The sequence below is a fragment of the Trematomus bernacchii genome, unplaced genomic scaffold (assembly GCF_902827165.1).
Source record: "Trematomus bernacchii unplaced genomic scaffold, fTreBer1.1, whole genome shotgun sequence".
Taxonomy (NCBI): Eukaryota; Metazoa; Chordata; class Actinopteri; order Perciformes; family Nototheniidae; genus Trematomus; species Trematomus bernacchii.
In genome coordinates this window covers 358,817-379,450 of record NW_022987579.1, presented here as the reverse complement: position 1 = coordinate 379,450, position 20,634 = coordinate 358,817, and the positions used below count along the sequence as shown (strand labels likewise).

The 20,634-nt window shown below is 48.4% G+C and overlaps 1 protein-coding gene across 1 annotated transcript in view; it reads left to right on the top strand.

Annotated features, from left to right (window-relative positions):
- The window catches only part of LOC117479881 (spatacsin-like), a 53,379-nt gene that overhangs the window by 20,113 nt on the left and 12,632 nt on the right, over nt 1-20,634 (top strand). The window contains 12 exon segments of the mRNA XM_034126989.1: nt 4,327-4,489; nt 5,050-5,267; nt 7,861-7,960; nt 8,129-8,288; nt 8,607-8,879; nt 9,837-9,929; nt 9,931-10,038; nt 10,302-10,409; nt 11,776-11,941; nt 12,154-12,368; nt 14,790-15,729; nt 16,303-16,448. Of these exon segments, the coding sequence (XP_033982880.1) occupies nt 4,327-4,489; nt 5,050-5,267; nt 7,861-7,960; nt 8,129-8,288; nt 8,607-8,879; nt 9,837-9,929; nt 9,931-10,038; nt 10,302-10,409; nt 11,776-11,941; nt 12,154-12,368; nt 14,790-15,729; nt 16,303-16,448 (2,690 nt within the window).

The following is a 20,634-nucleotide window of genomic DNA, read 5'->3' as shown; positions in this document are numbered from 1 at the left end:
GAGACGTGTTTTGAGACGTGTTTTGAGGCGTGTTTTGAGGCGTGGTTTGAGACGTGTTTTGAGACGTGGTTTGAGACGTGTTTTGAGACGTGTTTTGAGACGTGGTTTGAGACGTGTTTTGAGACGTGTTTTGAGGCGTGTTTTGAGACGTGGTTTGAGACGTGGTTTGAGGCGTGGTTTGAGGCGTGTTTTGAGACGTGTTTTGAGACGTGTTTTGAGACGTGTTTTGAGACGTGTTTTGAGGCGTGTTTTGAGAAGTGGTTTGAGGCGTGTTTTGAGGCGTGTTTTGAGAAGTGGTTTGAGACGTGGTTTGAGGCGTGGTTTGAGACGTGTTTTGAGGCGTGGTTTGAGACGTGTTTTGAGACGTGGTTTGAGACGTATTTTGAGACTTGGTTTGAGACGTGTTTTGAGGCGTGTTTTGAGACGTGTTTTGAGACGTGGTTTGAGGCGTGTTTTGAGACGTGTTTTGAGGCGTGTTTGAGACGTGTTTTGAGGCGTGTTTGAGACGTGGTTTGAGGCGTGTTTGAGACGTGGTTTGAGGCGTGTTTTGAGACGTGTTTTGAGGCGTGGTTTGAGACGTGGTTTGAGACGTGTTTGAGACGTGTTTTGAGGCGTGTTTTGAGACGTGTTTTGAGGCGTGTTTTGAGACGTGTTTTGAGACGTGTTTTGAGACGTGTTTTGAGGCGTGTTTTGAGACGTGTTTTGAGACGTGTTTTGAGGCGTGTTTGAGACGTGGTTTGAAACGTTTTTTGAGGCGTGTTTGAGACGTGGTTTGAGGCGTGTTTTAAGACGTGTTTTGAGGCGTGTTTTGAGACGTGTTTTGAGACGTGTTTTGAGACGTGTTTTGAGGCGTGTTTTGAGGCGTGTTTTGAGACCTGGTTTGAGGCGTGTTTTGAGACGTGGTTTGAGGCGTGTTTTGAGACGTGTTTTGAGACGTGGTTTGAGACGTGTTTTGAGGCGTGTTTTGAGGCGTGGTTTGAGACGTGTTTTGAGGCGTGTTTTGAGACGTGTTTTGAGGCGTGTTTTGAGACGTGGTTTGAGGCGTGTTTTGAGACGTGTTTTGAGGCGTGTTTTGAGACGTGGTTTGAGACTTGTTTTGAGACGTGTTTTGAGGCGTGTTTTGAGACGTGTTTTGAGGCGTGTTTTGAGACGTGTTTTGAGGCGTGTTTTGAGACGTGGTTTGAGACGTGTTTTGAGGCGTGTTTGAGACGTGGTTTGAAACGTGTTTTGAGGCGTGTTTGAGACGTGGTTTGAGGCGTGTTTTGAGACGTGTTTTGAGGCGTGTTTTGAGACGTGTTTTGAGACGTGGTTTGAGACGTGTTTTGAGGCTTGTTTTGAGGCGTGATTTGAGACGTGTTTTGAGACGTGGTTTGAGACGTGGTTTGAGACGTGTTTTGAGGCGTGTTTTGAGGCGTGTTTTGAGACGTGGTTTGAGGCGTGTTTTGAGACGTGGTTTGAGGCGTGTTTTGAGGCGTGTTTTGAGGCGTGGTTTGAGACGTGTTTTGAGACTTGGTTTGAGACGTGTTTTGAGGCGTGTTTTGAGACGTGTTTTGAGGCGTGTTTTGAGACTTGGTTTGAGACGTGTTTTGAGACTTGGTTTGAGGCGTGTTTTGAGGCGTGTTTGAGACGTGTTTGAGGCGTGTTTTGAGGCGTGGTTTGAGACGTGTTTTGAGGCGTGTTTGAGACGTGTTTTGAGGCGTGTTTGAGACGTGGTTTGAGACGTGTTTTGAGACGTGGTTTGAGGCGTGTTTGGAGGCGTATTTTGAGGCGTGTTTGAGACGTGTTTTGAGACTTGGTTTGAGGCGTGTTTTGAGACGTGGTTTGAGGCGTGTTTTGAGACGTGTTTTGAGGCGTGTTTTGAGACGTGGTTTGAGGCGTGTTTGAGACGTGTTTTGAGACTTGGTTTGAGACGTGTTTTGAGGCGTGTTTGAGACGTGGTTTGAGGCGTGTTTTGAGACGTGGTTTGAGGCGTGTTTTGAGACGTGTTTTGAGGCGTGGTTTGAGACTTGGTTTGAGACTTGGTTTGAGACGTGTTTGAGACGTGTTTTGAGGCGTGTTTTGAGACGTGTTTTGAGGCGTGTTTTGAGACGTGTTTTGAGGCGTGTTTTGAGACGTGTTTTGAGACGTGTTTTGAGGCGTGTTTTGAGACGTGTTTTGAGGCGTGTTTGAGACGTGGTTTGAAACGTTTTTTGAGGCGTGTTTGAGACGTGGTTTGAGGCGTGTTTTAAGACGTGTTTTGAGGCGTGTTTTGAGACGTGTTTTGAGACTTGGTTTGAGACGTGTTTTGAGACGTGGTTTGAGGCGTGTTTTGAGGCGTGTTTTGAGACCTGGTTTGAGGCGTGTTTTGAGACGTGGTTTGAGGCGTGTTTTGAGGCGTGTTTTGAGACGTGTTTTGAGACGTGTTTTGAGGCGTGTTTTGAGGCGTGTTTTGAGGCGTGGTTTGAGACGTGTTTTGAGGCGTGTTTTGAGACGTGTTTTGAGGCGTGTTTTGAGACGTGGTTTGAGGCGTGTTTTGAGACGTGTTTTGAGGCGTGTTTTGAGACGTGTTTTGAGACTTGTTTTGAGACGTGTTTTGAGGCGTGTTTTGAGACGTGTTTTGAGGCGTGTTTTGAGACGTGTTTTGAGGCGTGTTTTGAGACGTGTTTTGAGACGTGTTTTGAGGCGTGTTTGAGACGTGGTTTGAAACGTGTTTTGAGGCGTGTTTGAGACGTGGTTTGAGGCGTGTTTGAGACGTGTTTTGAGGCGTGTTTTGAGGCGTGTTTTGAGACGTGGTTTGAGACGTGTTTTGAGGCTTGTTTTGAGGCGTGATTTGAGACGTGTTTTGAGACGTGGTTTGAGACGTGTTTTGAGGCGTGTTTTGAGACGTGTTTTGAGACGTGGTTTGAGGCGTGTTTTGAGATGTGGTTTGAGGCGTGTTTTGAGACGTGGTTTGAGACGTGTTTTGAGGCGTGTTTTGAGGCGTGTTTTGAGGCGTGGTTTGAGACGTGTTTTGAGACTTGGTTTGAGACGTGTTTTGAGGCGTGTTTTGAGACGTGTTTTGAGGCGTGTTTTGAGACTTGGTTTGAGACGTGTTTTGAGACTTGGTTTGAGACGTGTTTTGAGGCGTGTTTTGAGGCGTGTTTTGAGACGTGGTTTGAGACGTGTTTTGAGACTTGGTTTGAGACGTGTTTGAGGCGTGTTTTGAGGCGTGTTTTGAGACGTGTTTTGAGACTTGGTTTGAGACGTGTTTTGAGGCGTGGTTTGAGACGTGTTTTGAGGCGTGTTTGAGACGTGTTTTGAGACTTGGTTTGAGACGTGTTTTGAGGCGTGTTTGAGACGTGGTTTGAGGCGTGTTTTGAGACGTGGTTTGAGGCGTGTTTTGAGACGTGGTTTGAGGCGTGTTTTGAGACGTGTTTTGAGGCGTGTTTTGAGACGTGGTTTGAGACGTGTTTTGAGACGTGGTTTGAGGCGTGGTTTGAGACTTGGTTTGAGACGTGTTTTGAGGCGTGTTTGAGGCGTGTTTGAGACGTGGTTTGAGACGTGTTTTGAGGTGTGTTTGAGACGTGGTTTGAAACGTGTTTTGAGGCGTGTTTGAGATGTGGTTTGAGGCGTGTTTTGAGACTTGTTTTGAGACTTGTTTTGAGGCGTGTTTTGAGACGTGTTTTGAGACGTGTTTTGAGGCGTGTTTTGAGACGTGTTTTGAGACGTGTTTTGAGGCGTGTTTTGAGACGTGTTTTGAGCGGTGTTTTGAGACGTGGTTTGAGGCGTGTTTTGAGGCGTGTTTTGAGACGTGGTTTGAGGCGTGTTTTGAGACGTGTTTTGAGGCGTGTTTTGAGGCGTGTTTTGAGACGTGTTTTGAGGCGTGTTTTGAGGCGTGTTTGAGGCGTGTTTTGAGGCGTGTTTTGAGACGTGTTTTGAGGCGTGTTTTGAGGCGTGTTTTGAGACGTGTTTTGAGGCGTGTTTTGAGACGTGTTTTGAGGCGTGTTTTGAGACGTGGTTTGAGACGTGTTTTGAGATGTGGTTTGAGGCGTGTTTTGAGACGTGTTTTGAGACGTGTTTTGAGACGTGTTTTGAGGCGTGTTTTGAGATGTGGTTTGAGACGTGTTTTGAGGCGTGTTTTGAGACGTGTTTTGAGGCGTGTTTTGAGACGTGGTTTGAGGCGTGTTTTGAGACCTGTTTTGAGACGTGGTTTGAGACGTGTTAGAGGCGGGGTGCAGAGTACATATTTTTCGAGTCGGCTTTCCCAACATATTGTAACAAAATAAGAGCATGAACATTAATGTTGGGGTGGTGTACAGATGTAGATATTAACCCCCAGGTGTCCTTCCCCCCCCCCCCTCCCCTCAGATCTGTCGGAGCTGCCTCACTTCTCCAGCTCTCACCTGGTGAGCAGCTTCGCTCTGATGGAGAATCTGGACTTCCTCTACTTCCTGCGTCATGGCCGCCCCTCCTCTGCCTTCGCCACCTTCCTGAAGCAACAGCTGAGCGGCAGCTGCGACGTCCCACTGCTGTGAGTAATCCCAGTACTAACTAAACTAGTACTAATCCCACAGGAACCAGTACTAAACCAGTACTAATCCCACAGGAACCAGTACTAATCCCACTGGAACCAGTACTAATCCCACAGGAACCAGTACTAATCCCACTGGAACCAGTACTAATCCCACAGGAACCAGTACTAATCCCACAGGAACCAGTACTAATCCCACAGGAACCAGTACTAATCCCACAGGAACCAGTACTAATCCCACTGGAACCAGTAGTAAATCAGTACTAAACCCACTGGAACCAGTACTAATCCCACTGGAACCAGTACTCAACCGTACTAAACCAGTACTAATCCCACAGGAACCAGTTTCAGGACAACAGATTCTCTCACCTTTTGGGAATATAATGGAATGGAATATATTGATGAAAAACGGTATATATATATATAATAACAATAATGCGTTTTAATTGTGTATTCTGTGTGTGTGTGTGGTGTGTGTGTGTGTGTGTGTGTATGTGTGTGGGGGTGTGTGTGTGTGTGTGTGTGTGTGTGTGTGTGGGGGTGTGTGTGTGTGTGTGTAGCCTGCAACAGGCTCTCCAGCAGGTGTCCCGATTGGCGATGCAGTGTGTGTGTGTGTCGTCGATCACCGCAGCGTGTGTGTGTTTCTACGAGCTGCTGGGAGTCTGCAGTCTGAAGCTGAGGGTCGACATCCGAGCGCTACACACTGTCCTGCAGACACACAACACACACTCTGCTACACACACACAGTCTGCTGCTACACAACACCTGCACAACCTGGGTAAACACACACACACACACTGCAGACACACAACACACACTCTGCTACACACACACACTCTGCTGCTACACAACACCTGCACAACCTGGGTACACAGACACAAACTGCAGACACACAACACACACACTGCTGCTCAACACACACAACCTGGGTAAACACACACACACACACACTGCAGACACACAACACACACTCTGCTGCTACACACACTCACTCTGCTACACAATACCTGCACAACTTGGGTAAACACACACACACACTCAATGCTTTCAATACACACTGCTCCGCCATTTTAGATGACGTCGCTCCCATGGTGACACGCAGCTCCCTGGCTGTAAACACATCCCCCTGGTTAACAGAGGACACCCGTATACTGAGACGGCATTGCCGCAAAGTTGAGCGGCTGTGGAAAACCACTAACCTTCAGGTACACCGTCTCCATCTGAAGGACCTTTACTGCGATTATAACAATTTGGTCAAAAACGCCCGGGCAACCTATTTTTCTAACCTCATCTCCTCTAGTAAGCACAACCCCAGAGTACTATTTAAAACCATAAATACCATTGTAAACCCGTCCACCCCCTCAGTTCCTATTTATTCAAACGACGACTGCGACCGTTTTCTCACCTGTTTTATAAACAAGGTGGCTGACGTGAGGTCGAGCATCAACCCCTCCCACTCCCCCCTCCCTATCTGTCCAGTTAGGCAGGCCACGCAGAGTAATTTCTCCTGCATCACTATAGCCGACCTGACCGCTGTAGTGAGCACTATGAAATCTTCCTCAAGCCCTCTGGATGCCTTACCAACGTCTATGCTAAAAGAAGTTTTTTCGTGTGTCCACCCCTGCTCCACATTATAAACATCTCCATTGTCTCCGGCTCCGTCCCATCATTCTTTAAGCAGGCGGTTGTTCAGCCCATTCTCAAAAAACCCAATCTAGATCCCTCCCTCCCGAATAATTACAGGCCCATCTCAAAGCTCCCATTTGTGTCAAAAGTCTTAGAAAAAGTTGTTGCTAACCAACTCAATACATTTCTGAATGATAATAAAATCCATGACAAATTCCAATCAGGTTTCAGAAAACACCACTCCACAGAATCAGCTCTCCTCAGGGTCTCCAATGACATCATGATGGCATCGGATGCAGGTGATTGCGTGGTTCTGGTGTTGTTGGACCTGAGTGCAGCGTTTGACACAGTGGACCACGCCATCATGCTAGATAGACTCAGGGAGTGGGTAGGCATCTCAGGGTCTGCCCTCCAGTGGTTTGCCTCGTACCTCAGTGGGAGAAGTTTCTCCGTGGCGGTGGGCCCGTTCTCATCACACAGCACTCCGCTATCCTGCGGCCTGCCCCAGGGTTCTGTTTTAGCCCCCCTTCTTTTTGCCCTGTACATGCTCCCATTGGGCTGCATAATTAGCCAATTCAAGGGTGTCTCATATCACTGTTATGCAGATGATATCCAGATATACATCTCTTTCAAACCCGTCAAAATGGAAATTGTAAACACTCTCATCACATGTCTGTCTGCAATTGAGGATTGGATGTCAAGCAACTTCCTACAGCTCAATGCTTCAAAAACCGAAGTCTTGATCTTAGCGGCTGATAACATTGCCTCTAAGATAGCAAGCCACCTGGGTTCCTTCAGTGGTAACATCAGGGCAAACATCAAAAACCTTGGTGTAACTTTCGATCAGTCTATGCTACTAGACAAACACATAAAACTTCTGACCCGTACCTGTTTTTTCCATCTCCGAAACATTGCCAAGCTCAGGGGGGTTCTATCAAACACAGAAATGGAGATGGCTATTCATGCCTTTATTTCATCCCGGCTGGATTACTGTAATGCTCTGTTCTCCTGCCTCAACAAAACATCAATAAACCGGTTACAACAGGTCCAAAATGCTGCAGCCAGATTACTCACTCGGTCCAAAAAAAACATGCCACATCACTCCGATCCTTTCTGCCCTGCACTGGCTCCCTGTCCATCTCAGAACCCAATTCAAGGTTTTGGTCTTCACTTATAGAGCTGTCCATGGCCAAGCCCCAGCCTACATTAATGACCTGATCCTCCCTCATAGCACAACCCGGGCCCTGAGGTCCTCTGAGCAAGGCCTCCTAAGGGTGCCCCGAACCAGGCTAAAAACTAAGGGGGACCGTGCCTTTGAGGTGGTGGCCCCAAGGCTCTGGAACAAACTCCCCCAGACACTAAGAGCCTCTGCCTCAGTAGAGATTTTTAGGGGGCAGTTAAAGACCCACCTCTTCCGTCAGGCCTTTGGGGCATCGGAGGAGGTGAGTTAGTAGCTGTCTTTTATTGGTGTTTTATCGTATGTTTTATCCTATGTATTACCTGCTGTTGTTTTATGCCTTTTTATGCCTTTTATTCTACATTTTAGTTGTACTGTGAATTGTGTACTGTACTGTAAAGCACTTTGTACATTCGTGTTGTGAAGGGTGCTATATAAATAAAGCTTTACTTACTTACTTACTTACACACACACACACACACTGCAGACACACAACACACACAACCTGGGTAAACACACACACACAGCTCTACACACATTATTTTAACACACTGATTTGTGCCTGAAGGTGTGCGGCTGGCGGAGGCGGAGCCTGGAGCAGCGGAGCAGCTGATTGGCTGCCTGGAGGCTGCAGTGACGGACAGCCTGGAGCAGAGAGGCGTCGCCAGGTGAGTGATGACATCATCTTTATATTTATATTACAATGTTTCTGTCATTATACATTTAAAGAACATCATTTAGACTTGTTAGCTTTTTCTGGCTGAATCATAATAGCTGAAATATAGTGAACCCTGCACTTTAAATATGCGTGTGTGTGTGTGTTTGTCTGTGTGTAGGTCCTCCTACGAGGCGGCTCAGGATTGGTCGCTGCCGGTTCAGTTCTGTCAGCTTCACTCTCTGCCTCTCAGCTCTGTTTACGCCTCTCACTGCGCACAGGACGCACACTTCATCAACTTCCTGTTGTTCGTCCAGCTGCACAACTTCCCCCCCCAGCAGGTGAACACACACACACACACACACACACACACACACGCACACGCACACGCACACGCACACACACGCACACCTCCACAACATCCTAACACACATCTGGAAAAAGTCTTGTGATCAGAGATGACAAAAGTACACACATCCTTTACTCAAGTAGAAGTACAGATACTCGTGTTTACAAATACTCTGGTTGAAGTAGAAGTACCGACTAAACTTCTTTACTCAAGTAAAAGTAAAGAAGTATGGGCTTTGAAATGTTCTTAAATGTGGGGTACGTAAGTTTGAGAAACCGGCCCTCTGACCATATTTGGACCTTCTCTCCAGGTGAGGTCTCTGGCGGCTCAGTTTGGCCCCGCCCTCCAGGCGCACCTGAGCCTGGCCTTCCAGGAGCTGCAGGTGTTCAGCCAGAGGGAGGGAGGGGGGCTCAGTGGCCCCCAGGAGCAGACCCCCCACAGAGAGGAGGCCCCCCACAGAGAGGAGGATCTGCTCCTGGTGCTCCTGAAGAGCCAGGAGGAGGCAGTGCCCGACAGCTTCCTGCTGAAGGAGGCGCTGGAGCAACGCTGCCCCCTGCTGGCTGTGATGGCCGCCTGCCAACAGGTAATACATTTAATACTATTTATAGCCCAACATTAGCCACCTTTAGCTTAGCGGAGGTGACATGAAGTCATGTGACCGTGCTGTAGTTCCTTTATAGCCCAACATTAGCCACCTTTAGCTTAGCGGTGGTGACGTGAAGTCATGTGACCGTGCTGTAGTTCCTTTATAGCCCAACATTAGCCTCCTTTAGCTTAGCGGTGGTGACGTGAAGTCATGTGACCGTGCTGTAGTTCCTTTATAGCCCAACATTAGCCACCTTTAGCTTAGCGGTGGTGACGTGAAGTCATGTGACCGTGCTGTAGTTCCTTTATAGCCCAACATTAGCCACCTTTAGCTTAGCGGTGGTGACGTGAAGTCATGTGACCGTGCTGTAGTTCCTTTATAGCCCAACATTAGCCTCCTTTAGCTTAGCGGTGGTGACGTGAAGTCATGTGACCGTGCTGTAGTTCCTTTATAGCCCAACATTAGCCACCTTTAGCTTAGCGGTGGTGACGTGAAGTCATGTGACCGTGCTGTAGTTCCTTTATAGCCCAACATTAGCCACCTTTAGCTTAGCGGTGGTGAAGTCATGTGACCGTGCTGTAGTTCCTTTATAGCCCAACATTAGCCACCTTTAGCTTAGCGGTGGTGACATGAAGTCATGTGACCGTGCTGTAGTTCCTTTATAGCCCAACATTAGCCTCCTTTAGCTTAGCGGTGGTGAAGTCATGTGACCGTGTTGTAGTTCCTTTATAGCCCAACATTAGCTTATTGCTTCAGAAATCATAAAGTGGTGTTAATATGTGGAGATTTTCCTGCTGAACTAAACGTTTGTTTGACAGAGATTATTTTCTGCTATAATCAAAAATCACATGGGGGAATCCCATTGGACCAGGGAGATGCTGCCTTCAGGGACCAACACAGAAACACGTCATCCTGGTGCTTTCTGTATAATTATTTTCTCTCTTGGACCTGCAGGGGGCGGAGCTTGTTCCCTGCCTCTGTGTGTGGGTGTTGACCTCTGTTGATGATGTCACGTTCGGGGAGGCCACCTCCCACCTGGCCGACGCCCCCCCCCCACCACCAGTGGACTCTGCACGACCTGTCAATCATCTGGAAGACGCTTTTGGGGCGGGGCCACGTCAGACCTCTGCTGCGAGGATTCAGCCTCTTCCAGAGGGTAAAAACAACACTAGAAACATGTGTTTTTTTTGTATTAGATGTGACTATTTCTATTTTATTTGTATTTACTTCTCAAAACATTCTCTTGCACTATTTTATCTGTTTTATTTGTTCTGTATATATGTTGCACTGTTGGAGGAGCCTGGGACTGTAGCTAAAGTGCAAATGATAATAAAGCCTTGACACTTGAATGTTTTAAATAGGTTTAAATAGAGCGTCTGTATATTTGTATTTCTGTTGTAACCGTGTTGTGTCCCTCAGGACTGTCCTCTGGTTCTGGTGCTGCAGATGTTTGAGCTGTGTTGTGACTACAGGAACTTCTCTGAGGCCAAAGCCAAGCTGCTGGACTTCCAGAGGACCCTCATCTCTGTGAGTTCACAACAAAGTATATATATTATTATTCTAAAGATATTAAAGACTTCTGAAACCTGGGGAAATGTTAAATATCCCGAATCCATCTTACAAAAGTCTTAAAATCATTTTATCAATAGACACTATTTTTTGCACCCAGGATTTTCTCACTTATTCATTGGACCTTTTTTTTACAATAAACGTATGGGCAGAATTGTCTCTATCCCTCAGTAATTAGTCATTCCCTTTTTTGTTAATTGTAAAGTTGGTCTTTAATGTCACTCTCAGTGCTGAGTTAAACTGTAGGAGCTTTGGGTTAGAAAGAGCAAACGGACCTATCATGCAAAAGTCACTTTTTGATGTCTTCTCTACATCACCATGTGTCCCCGGTGTGTCAGGGAACTCACGCAGCGTCAGAAATAAAACCCTCTCTCTTTTCCTCCGTACCCAAATCTCTAAAAACGGGGGAACAACGGAGCTGATCCAGATTTGCGTCCGATATGACGTAATATCTGAAATGTGGACCCACGGCACTATCAGAAACGTTGCTATCAGAAACAATGCCCGACTGTTTTGGACGTAATATGGTCGGTGTTTACATTAGCATTGCTAACACTCAGAGCTAACCTGTACTGGAGAGCATGTGTGTGAATAAGCAGGAAATAAAAAGGAACTCACCTTGTGGTATAACCGGCAAGAGAGAAAGCCTTTGAGCTCCATACTGTTTCAGAGAGAATCCTTGATAATCCATGATATGGCGTTTCATCACGGCAGCATTTAGTTTAGACAGTAGCTGCCGGGTCCCGCATGAGCTCAGACCCCTCCTTTGTTAAAGCTTTGTACCCCAAATCAGCACTTTAGAAACAGGAAGTGAAATAGAGGGATATGAGGTATGGCTAGAATGATCTGTTTGGTATGTTGAGCAAAACACTTCATAGACATGTTTTTTATATATTTGTATATATCTGAGACCTATGCTATTGCCTAAAAATAGCATGATAGGTGACCTTTAAAATTATTATACATCTAAAAAAACATAAAAAATCTATACAAAATATGTCTTTTAATGTGAAAGAAATACTGAAGACGATAGTAAAACCTCTCTCTCTCTCCCTCTCTCTCCCTCTCTCTCTGTCTCTCTCTCTCTCCCTCCCTCTCTCTCTTCCCCTCTCTCTCTCTCTCTCCCTCTCTCTCCCTCTCTCTCTGTCTCTCTCTCTCTCCCTCCCTCTCTCTCTTCCCCTCTCTCTCTCTCTCTGTCTCTCTCTCTCTCCCTCCTCTCTCTCTCTCCCCCCTCTGTCTCTCTCCCCTCTCTCTCTTCCCCTCTCTGTCTCTCTCCCCTCTCTCTCTTCCCCTCTCTCCCCCTCTGTCTCTCTCCCCCCTCCAGATGAGGAGTTTGCCCCCAGGCCCTGAGGCTCTCCTCCCCCTGCAGTGGGTGGAGAGCCAGGCCTCGGAGCTGCTGCTCTCCACGCTGCAGCGCTGCTCCTCGCAGTACGACCTGCACCGCCTGCTGCTGCTGCTCAGAGACGTCCACAAGCTGCTGAAGTCCAACGGTCAGAACATCTAATATCACTAAAACAGTGATACACGTGTGTGTGTGTGTGTGTGTGTGTGTGTGTGTGTGTGTGTGTGTGTGTGGATAATTACATTTTCTTCTTAAAAAACTAAATAAAAAAATATAATAATGTTATAATAAGAATAATACGTTTTAATTGTGTATTTTCTGTGTGTGTGTGTGCGTGTGTGCGTGTGCGTGTGTGTGCAGGTCCGGACTTCAGGAAGCTGAGTGAGCTGAGTGAGCTGCTGCAGGGGTCAGAGGTCAGCCTGCCCCCCCGCCTGCTGCAGTGCACCTCGCCCTCCGTCCAGCAGGAGGAGCTGCAGGCGGTGGTGGACGCTCTGCAGGAGGGGGGGCGATTCAGAGAGGCCCGACAGGGGGCGATGCTGGGGGGGCTGCCGACACACACACTGCTGCTTACACAGGTGTGTGTACACACACACACACACCAGAGATGGAGTATTCAAGTCCTGGACTCGGACTCGAGTCGGACTCGAGTGCCGATTTTCGGGACTCGAGACTCGACTTGGACTCGACTCGGACTCGCGCACTGATTGACGCGACTCGGCCGATAACACGAAAGCACATGGCTACTTAGCATGCAGAATGACGTCATTCTGCATGTTTAGTAGCCATGTGCTTTCGTGTTATCGGCTGAATCTTTATGTATTGATTAGATGACGTTACTCTGATGATAGTGTTCAAGACAGCCTATATGTCTGAACTCGATGTTTAGAGTAATGTGTTACGGAGCCTTCTCTTCAATATTGTTTCCACATAGAGCATTTTGCGCTGCTCTTTTCCAATGTGGAAGCAGAATGTGTGAAAGCATACAGCAACGATGCGGGGTGTGTCTCTAGACATCTTTAGACTGGAGTAGCGGGGCCCAGTACGTGAACTCGCCTCGCAGTCGGTGCACACGCCAGGATAGAGGACATCAGACTCCATAGAAAACTTGCTGGAGTCCGAGTCCAAGTCCAAGTCGGAGCGTCAATGTACAAGTCGAGTCCGAGTCATCATGGGGGGAAAAATTCACGAGTCCGAGTCCAAGTCAGCGTACAAGTCATCGTGCGCGAGAATTGACGAGTCCAAGTCCGAGTCGCGTCAATCAGTGCGCGAGTCAGAGTCGAGTCACGAGTCCTGAAAATCGGCACTCGAGTACTCCATCTCTGGTACTATTACAAGAATTGTAGCCAAACTGGCTTCACAGCAGTTCAATAGACAGATTAGTATAACATGACAGGATTATCATTAATACATGAAGACTTGTGACTCGGACTTGGACTCTTCTTAGGTGACTCGGACTTGGACTCGGACTCGAACACAGGTAATGATGACTCGGACTCGACTCGGACACTCCTTGGGTGACTCAGACTTGGACTCGGACTCGAACACAGGTAATGATGACTCGGACTCGGACTCGACTCGGACACTCCTTGGGTGACTCGGACTTGGACTCGGACTCGAAGAGTGGTGACTCGAGAGTGACTTGGACTCGTGAATTGGTGACTTGACTACAACACTGCTGTGATCCCATCATACTAACAGTCCTCTGTGTTTCTGGAAGAGAAACAACGTGCAGAGGAAGGACTGTGGTCAAGCCAGCCTCCACTTCAGCCTGCCGCAGACCCCCGGGACTGATAATAATCAGTCATCACTCCCAAATGAGTTTAGGGGAACAGAGACGAGGCATTTGAGTCCTGCAGGGTGTCCCCGTTAATATCAGTGTCTCGAAAACACATGTTGGCGACTGAAAGACATCCAGTGTTTGGTCTTTTCCGGAAGCATCCTGCAGTGTCTCAACTGAAAGAGGACCACAAACACACAAAATATATAATACCATTTTGAGACTTTGGGATATTTATCTCCAATTCTTTCACTTTTTCGGACATTTTCAACACCAAACATGTCGTTAATGTCTCTGCTTAGTGAACTACAGCAATCTGAAAGCTTGTACATTATTTATATCACACTGCAAAAACATGCAGGAAATGACTGTTTTAATGCAGTATTTTCTGATTTATGGCGCAACACAAAGATATATCGCTCTGTGCAAACCTTTGACTCTAATATGTCAACAACATGAAACAAGAATATGAACCTGGCTTTATCCAATGTTCACACAAGAGTTCTACATCCTGACACATCCTTCATCTCCACTGTCTCAACTGAAAGAGGACCAGAAACACACAAAATATAATAACATGTGGAGACTTTGGGATATTGATCTCCCATTCTTTTACTTTTGGACATTTTACAGACCAAACATGTCGTTTGTTTACCAAACTACCACTTCTTCTGAAAAATGCATAAAATGATGCAATATGTTAAATACATGGTTTATACATGTAATTACTGGGGTTCCATTTCTTCTGATTACCTAGTTTGGCGTGCACATTCGCCACGCGCAAACCTACCTCTTTTGGATTTGGAAAGGTTGGCATGTATGCAGACCATATTACTTCCAGAACACGTCTCATTGTTTTCTGACAGCAACGTTTCTGATTGGCCCGTGGGTGTAAAGCCCGCCCACATTTTAGTAATGTCGTCATGACGCAGCAAATCTGGATCAGCTCCGTTGTTCCCCCGTTTTTAGAGATGTGGGTACGGAGGAAAAGAGAGAGGGGTTTATTTTCTAACACTTTGTGAGTCTCCTGACACACCGGGGACACACCGGGGACACACCGGGGACTCATGGTGATGTAGAGAAGACATTAAAAAGTGACTTTTGCATGATAGGAGACCTTTAAGTGTATTTTAGTGCAAACATCAACAAGTGCAACGTAAAAACTAGATCTCATGTGCGAGTTTTAAATGTATTTAACATGCTTTCTCTCTCCCTCTAGCTTCTGCAGGACGTAAACTCCCAGAAGTCCAAGCGGCAGTGGAGCAGACTGGAGACGCGTGTTTCTCTCTGGAGGAAATGTCACGATCAGCTGCAGGCCGACGGCATCGACCCGGAGCCGGCGTCCCTCTTCTTCCTGTCGCAGACGAAGAAAGAATCCGGGGGGGCGGAGCTTCTGGAGGTGCAGGAGTGCTGCCTGCTGCTCCTCCTCTCCTCCCATTGGCTGTCCAGACTCGTCCCGGCTCCAAGGGGCCGCCTGGAGAGCCTGGAGAAGCAGCTGTGGGCGGAGAGGGTGAGGGGGCGGGTCTTAGCCGGCGCCACGGAGAAACAGAGCGTCTTCAACCTGTCAATCACCCAGGAGACGACCTCATCATACGAGCTGATGGTGAAGGAGTTCTGCTTCTCCAACATCCCATGCATGAAGGAGGAGGAGGGCCTCATGGCGGAGGAGGGCCTCAGGGCGGAGGAGGGTCTCAGCACGGAGATGGGTCTCAGCAAGGTGGAGGGCCTCAGCATGAAGGAGGGCCTCAGCAAGGAGGAGGGCCTCAGCATGAAGGAGGGCCTCAGCATGAAGGAGGGCCTCAGCATGAAGGAGGGCCTCAGCGCGGAGGAGGGTCTGAGCATGGAGGAGGGCCTCAGTGTGGAGGAGGGTCTAAGCAAGGTGGAGGGCCTCAGTGCGGAGGAGAGTCTGAGCACGGAGGAGCTGCGTGAGGAGGACACGCTGAGTCCAGAGGAGAGGTGCATCCTGGGAACGCTGGTGGATCAGCTGTTGGATGAAGGGAGCATCCATGAGGCCAGCAGGGTGTGCAGGTACTTCTCTCTGCAGCACGGAGACATGAAGCTGGTGCTGCGCTGCAGGGGGATCGCCTCTGGAGACCTGAGGCCACAAACAGAGGAGGAAGAGGAGGAGGAGGAAGATCTGCAGAAGAAGATCACCAGCTGTAAGCTCGACCCTTTGATTATATATAAATATTATGGCTTTTTCAACTTTAAAGGTCTCCTATCATGCAAAATGCACTTTTTTTTGCTGCGTCATGATGACATTACTAAAATGTGGGCGGGCTTTACACCCATGGGCCAATCAGAAACGTTGCTGTCAATGAGTCAAACAATGAGACGTGTTCTGGAAGGTCGATGTTTACATTAGCATGCTAACACTCAGAGCTAACCTGTACTGGAGAGAGTATGTGTGAAGAAGCAGGAAATCAAAAGGAAGTCACCTTGTGGTAAACCTGAGAGAGAGAAAGAGTTTGAGCTCCATACTGTTTCAGAGAGAATCCTTGATGTGGTTTGGAACATGATATGGAGTTTCATCAGGGCAGCATTTAGCTGAGTTTCTGCTGGGAGAATTATTTTAAAGCTACAGACCCAGAATCAGCACTTTAGTAACAGGGCTGAAATATGTTTGGTAGTTTGAGCAAAACACTTCATAGACATGTTTTTTATACATTTGTATATATCTGAGACCTATAATATATAATAGGATACTTTTAAATCCACATTTCCTCCCGCAGTGCCCTCGTTCAGCAGCCTCTCGTCCTTCGTGGTTCTCCCCCTCCCTGAAGACCAGGTGGCCGTGCAGCTGCAGAAACTGGTGGATCAGTGCCGGCACGGAAACAACTTCTGCAGACAAGTCCTCAGCCTCTACCAGCTCTCCAAGGTGAGATCAGATCAGATCAGACAGCAACAGGGTGAGAATGAAAAACGATAGTTACGTATGTAACTACGGTTCTATGAATACTGGATGACCGCCAGAGGCGGTGCTTTAGCACTGGATATCTTCTGTCTCGCGCATGCATAGGTCGAATATTTATATCAACAAAGTCACGTGTGACCTCGTATGACCCCGGAAGGTATAAGCTCTGGTGTTATCAACAAGTTCAGTTCTATGGAATCTTCTCGCGGAAACACGAGATTCCGAGTGACCAAGAACTCTGGCGGTCATCCAGTATTCATAGAACCGTAGTTACATACGTAACTATCGTTCTATTTCATACTTACTGACCACCAGAGGCGGTGCTTTAGCACTGGATGACCTATACCAACAGAGTCACGAGGAAGTCTGAATACTCCCCCTATAGGGATGGCCTAGGCGGACTCTGCAGGAGGACCACACCCAGCGGGTGAGGGGCGGCAACATTCACCCTGTAGTATCTGGCGAATGTGCTCAGAGATGCCCATGTGGCCGCAGCCCATATGTCCTCCAGGGGCACACCTCTCAAGGTCGCCCATGACGTGGAGACACTCCTGGTAGAGTGGCACTTTACTCTGGGTGGCAAGGGACGGTCATTCGCCTTGTATGCCTGGGCAATGACGTCCATGATCCAGTGGGACAAGCGCTGTTCTGAGAGCGCACAGCCCCTTCTAGGACCACCGTAACACAGAAAGAGCTGTTCAGACTGACGCATGCCTGCGGTATTCTGGACATAAGCTCTAAGGGCCCGCACCGGGCATAGGAGTCTTGACCTCTCTTCCCCCTCTCCTGATGGGGGGTCAAACCGTGCCAGCTGGATAGGCCGATTAAAATGAGAGCGTGCCAGCACCTCAGGGAGGAACGCTGTGTTCGGCCAAAGGTGACACCTGAGCCATCTGAGTTCCACCTCAGACACGAGCTGTTCACGGACAAGGCCTGAAGCTCGCTTACACGCTTTGCTGAGGTGATGGCAAGAAGGAAAGCAGTCTTAGCTGAGAGCCACCTCAGTTCTGCCTGTAACAAAGGTTCAACAGGAGGCAAGCATAGGGCATCCAGCACCAAGGGCAGGTCCCATGTAGGGGCCCTTGGGATATTCGGGGGGCGAAGCCTCAGAGCTCCCCTTAAAAAGAGGGATACCAGCCTATGGCTCCCCACTGTGCTGTTGTCAGCCCTTGCGTGTTGAGCTGATATAGCAGCCACATACACCCTGACGGTAGCGGGACACCGGCCGTCGTCCAGGAGGGACTGAAGGAACTCAAGGGTCGTAGGTACCGAGCAATATGCTGGGTCCTCATTTCTCCCTTGGCACCAGTCAAAAAAACAGTTTCCACCTGTTTTCTTACTGCCTACGAGTAGATGGTGCCCTAGCATTTGAGAATAGTCTTCCTGACAGACTCTATGCAGTCGCTCAGCAGTGGGTCGGGCCCTCCAGTGGCCAGACCCACAGCTGGAGGTGGCAGGGGTCGGGGTGCCACATCCGACCTTCCAACTGAGACAAGAGGTCCTTCCTGTTGGGGAGACGCCAAGGCGTCCCACAGCAGAGTCTGTGCAGCAGATGGACAGGCCCGCGCCTAGCTGGGTTAAACAAGGAAGTTTAACAGGACAGCCAGGCGGCTCCTGCTAGAATCAAGCAACACGCCTACCAGGAGCGGGGGCGAGAACACTGCCTCCACTAGCTACCTGATGAACGTAAAGAGTAGAGCAATGCTCCTACTCGCCGAACACAGAGAGGGATGTAAATGTCCTACACCCACGTTACCAGCAGAGAGAGCGGGAGCGAGAGCACTGCCTTCACCTAGGTGGATTAGATAAGGACATTTAACAGGGCAGTTTAGCCAGGCAGCTGCTGCTAGAATGAAGCAGCGCGTCTATCAGGAGCGGGGGCGAGAACACCGCCCTCACTGGTTGAGTTAATAACGAATGCCAGATGCAGCGTAGGCGGGAGCGGGGTGCGACAACACAGCCTTCACCAGCTACCTGCTGAACGGAAAGAGTAGAGCAACGCTCCTACTCGCCGAACACAAAAGGGATGTAACTATACCCATGTTACCAGCAGAGGGAGCGGGAGCGAGAGCACTGCCTTCACCTAGTTGGAAAAAACAAGAAGTTTTAGCAGGACGGCTTATCCAGTCGGCTGCTGCTAGAATAAAGCATCACGTCTACCAGGAGTGGGGGCAAGAACACTGCTTTCGCTGGTTGAGTGACTGTGTCCAGAGCCACCCCAATGAAGGTTAGGCTCTGAGAGGGGTTCAGACAACTCCTCTCCATGTTCACCCTGAGGCCTAGCCGGGCGACATGAGAGAGAAGGAGAGCCGTGTCCTGGATCGTCTGTAACCGGGATGGTGCACAGATTAACCAGTCGTCCAAGAGAGGGAGAGTCCGAATGGGAGCACCCTGAACTGGAAATGACGACCTCTGAAGGCAAAGCGAAGAAACTGCCTGTGATGAGGCACAATAGGCACATGAAAATAAGCGTCCTTCAAGTCGACGGACGTGAACCATTCCCCCCTGGCCACGGTACGAAGAACGTCCGCTGTGCTCAGCACATGGGAAGGTAAAAATCCTTAGGAACTTGTTGAGTCCCCTCAGATCGAGGATTGGGCGAAGTCCACCGCCTTTCTTCCTTGCCAGGAAGTAGGTTGAGTAGAAGCCCGGGCTGTGAGATGGGGTCCACAGGCTCACAGGATTGCCCCCTTGGCAAGGAGGACTGACAGCTCCTGGTTTAGGGCGATTTATTTTGCCGGGTCGCTTATGGTGGTCATTTTGACCCGGCTGAAGACTGGGGGCCAGCGTCGGAACTGAAGCTTGTACCCTTGGTTTAAGGAAGCGCTAAGAGCATCCTGAATACTCTCTCCACTAGCGCCGTAGCGAGTTAGCCTAAGCGAGAGCACTCTGCTAACTGAAGGATGGAACGGGCATTAAACCAACTGTGTGCAGGGAGAGGGGAGCGGAAACACTCTCTTCACTAGCGCTGTAGCAAGTTAGCTTTGAGCGAGAGCACTCAGTTAACTGGAGGATGGAACAGGAACTAATTGTGAGCTGTGAGAGGGGAGTGAAGACACTCTCTTCACTAGCGCTGTAGCAAGTTAACTTTGAGCGAGAGCACTCAGTTAACTGGAGGATAGAACACTTTATGTGTCGTTGCCACTCTTTGCATATCATGTATTTTTTTTTTTTTTCTTTTTTTTACCCTGTTTGTAAAAAGTAATTTCCTTAAATGTTTTATGTGAGGGAATGGAAAATAGCTCAAAGCTAAATCTGGCACTGTTACGCTTGACACATTTAAATGTTTTAAGTGTTCATTACAGTGCATTGTCCCTGTCAAATAAACGATTAAATAAAATAACTAATTGTGAGCTGTGAGAGGGGAGCGAAGACACTCTCTTCACTAGCGCCGTAACAGTTAGCTTGAACGAAAACACTCAGCTAACTGGACGATAGAACAGGCAAGGAACCAAAAGTATGTAGTGAGAAGGAGGGCGGAGACGCTCTCTTCACTAGCGCAGTAGAAAGTTAGCCTTCAGCGGTAGCACTCAGCTAACTGGATGATAGTACAGGTAACAGTAACAAATTAGCGAGAGCCCTCGGTTAATTTGTACACAATTATCTCCTTAGTTTGAGAGTATATAGATATAGCACAATCAGCAATAAATGGTAGCGATCTCACCGGCTGTGTGCAGGAGCGTCCGCTCTTTACCGGTCCGGAGCTCCTGGGGTCCGAGCGGTGAACACCGCGGTCCCCTCCCTTGGGAGGGCGGACAACTCGTCGCAGCCTTTGGAGGGCGAGCGTTTCTAGCCCGCATCTCCGATCGAGACGATCGCAAGGCTACCGGCTATGAGCTAGAATTTTCAATAAGCTAGCTTGGCTTCTACTCATAAAGTAGTAACCTGCACAGCGAGAAGATGAAAAAGAACTGAACTCGTTGACAACACCGGAACTTATACCTTCCGGGGTCATACGAGGTCACACGTGACTTTGTTGATATAAATATTCGACCTACGCATGCGCGAGACAGAAGATATCCAGTGCTAAAGCACCGCCTCTGGCGGTCGGTAAGTATGAAATAGAACAGGACAGATTAAAGATTAATACAATTAAAGATAAAACTAAAATGATATACAGTTAAGTAACTATAAAATAAGAAATGAATTC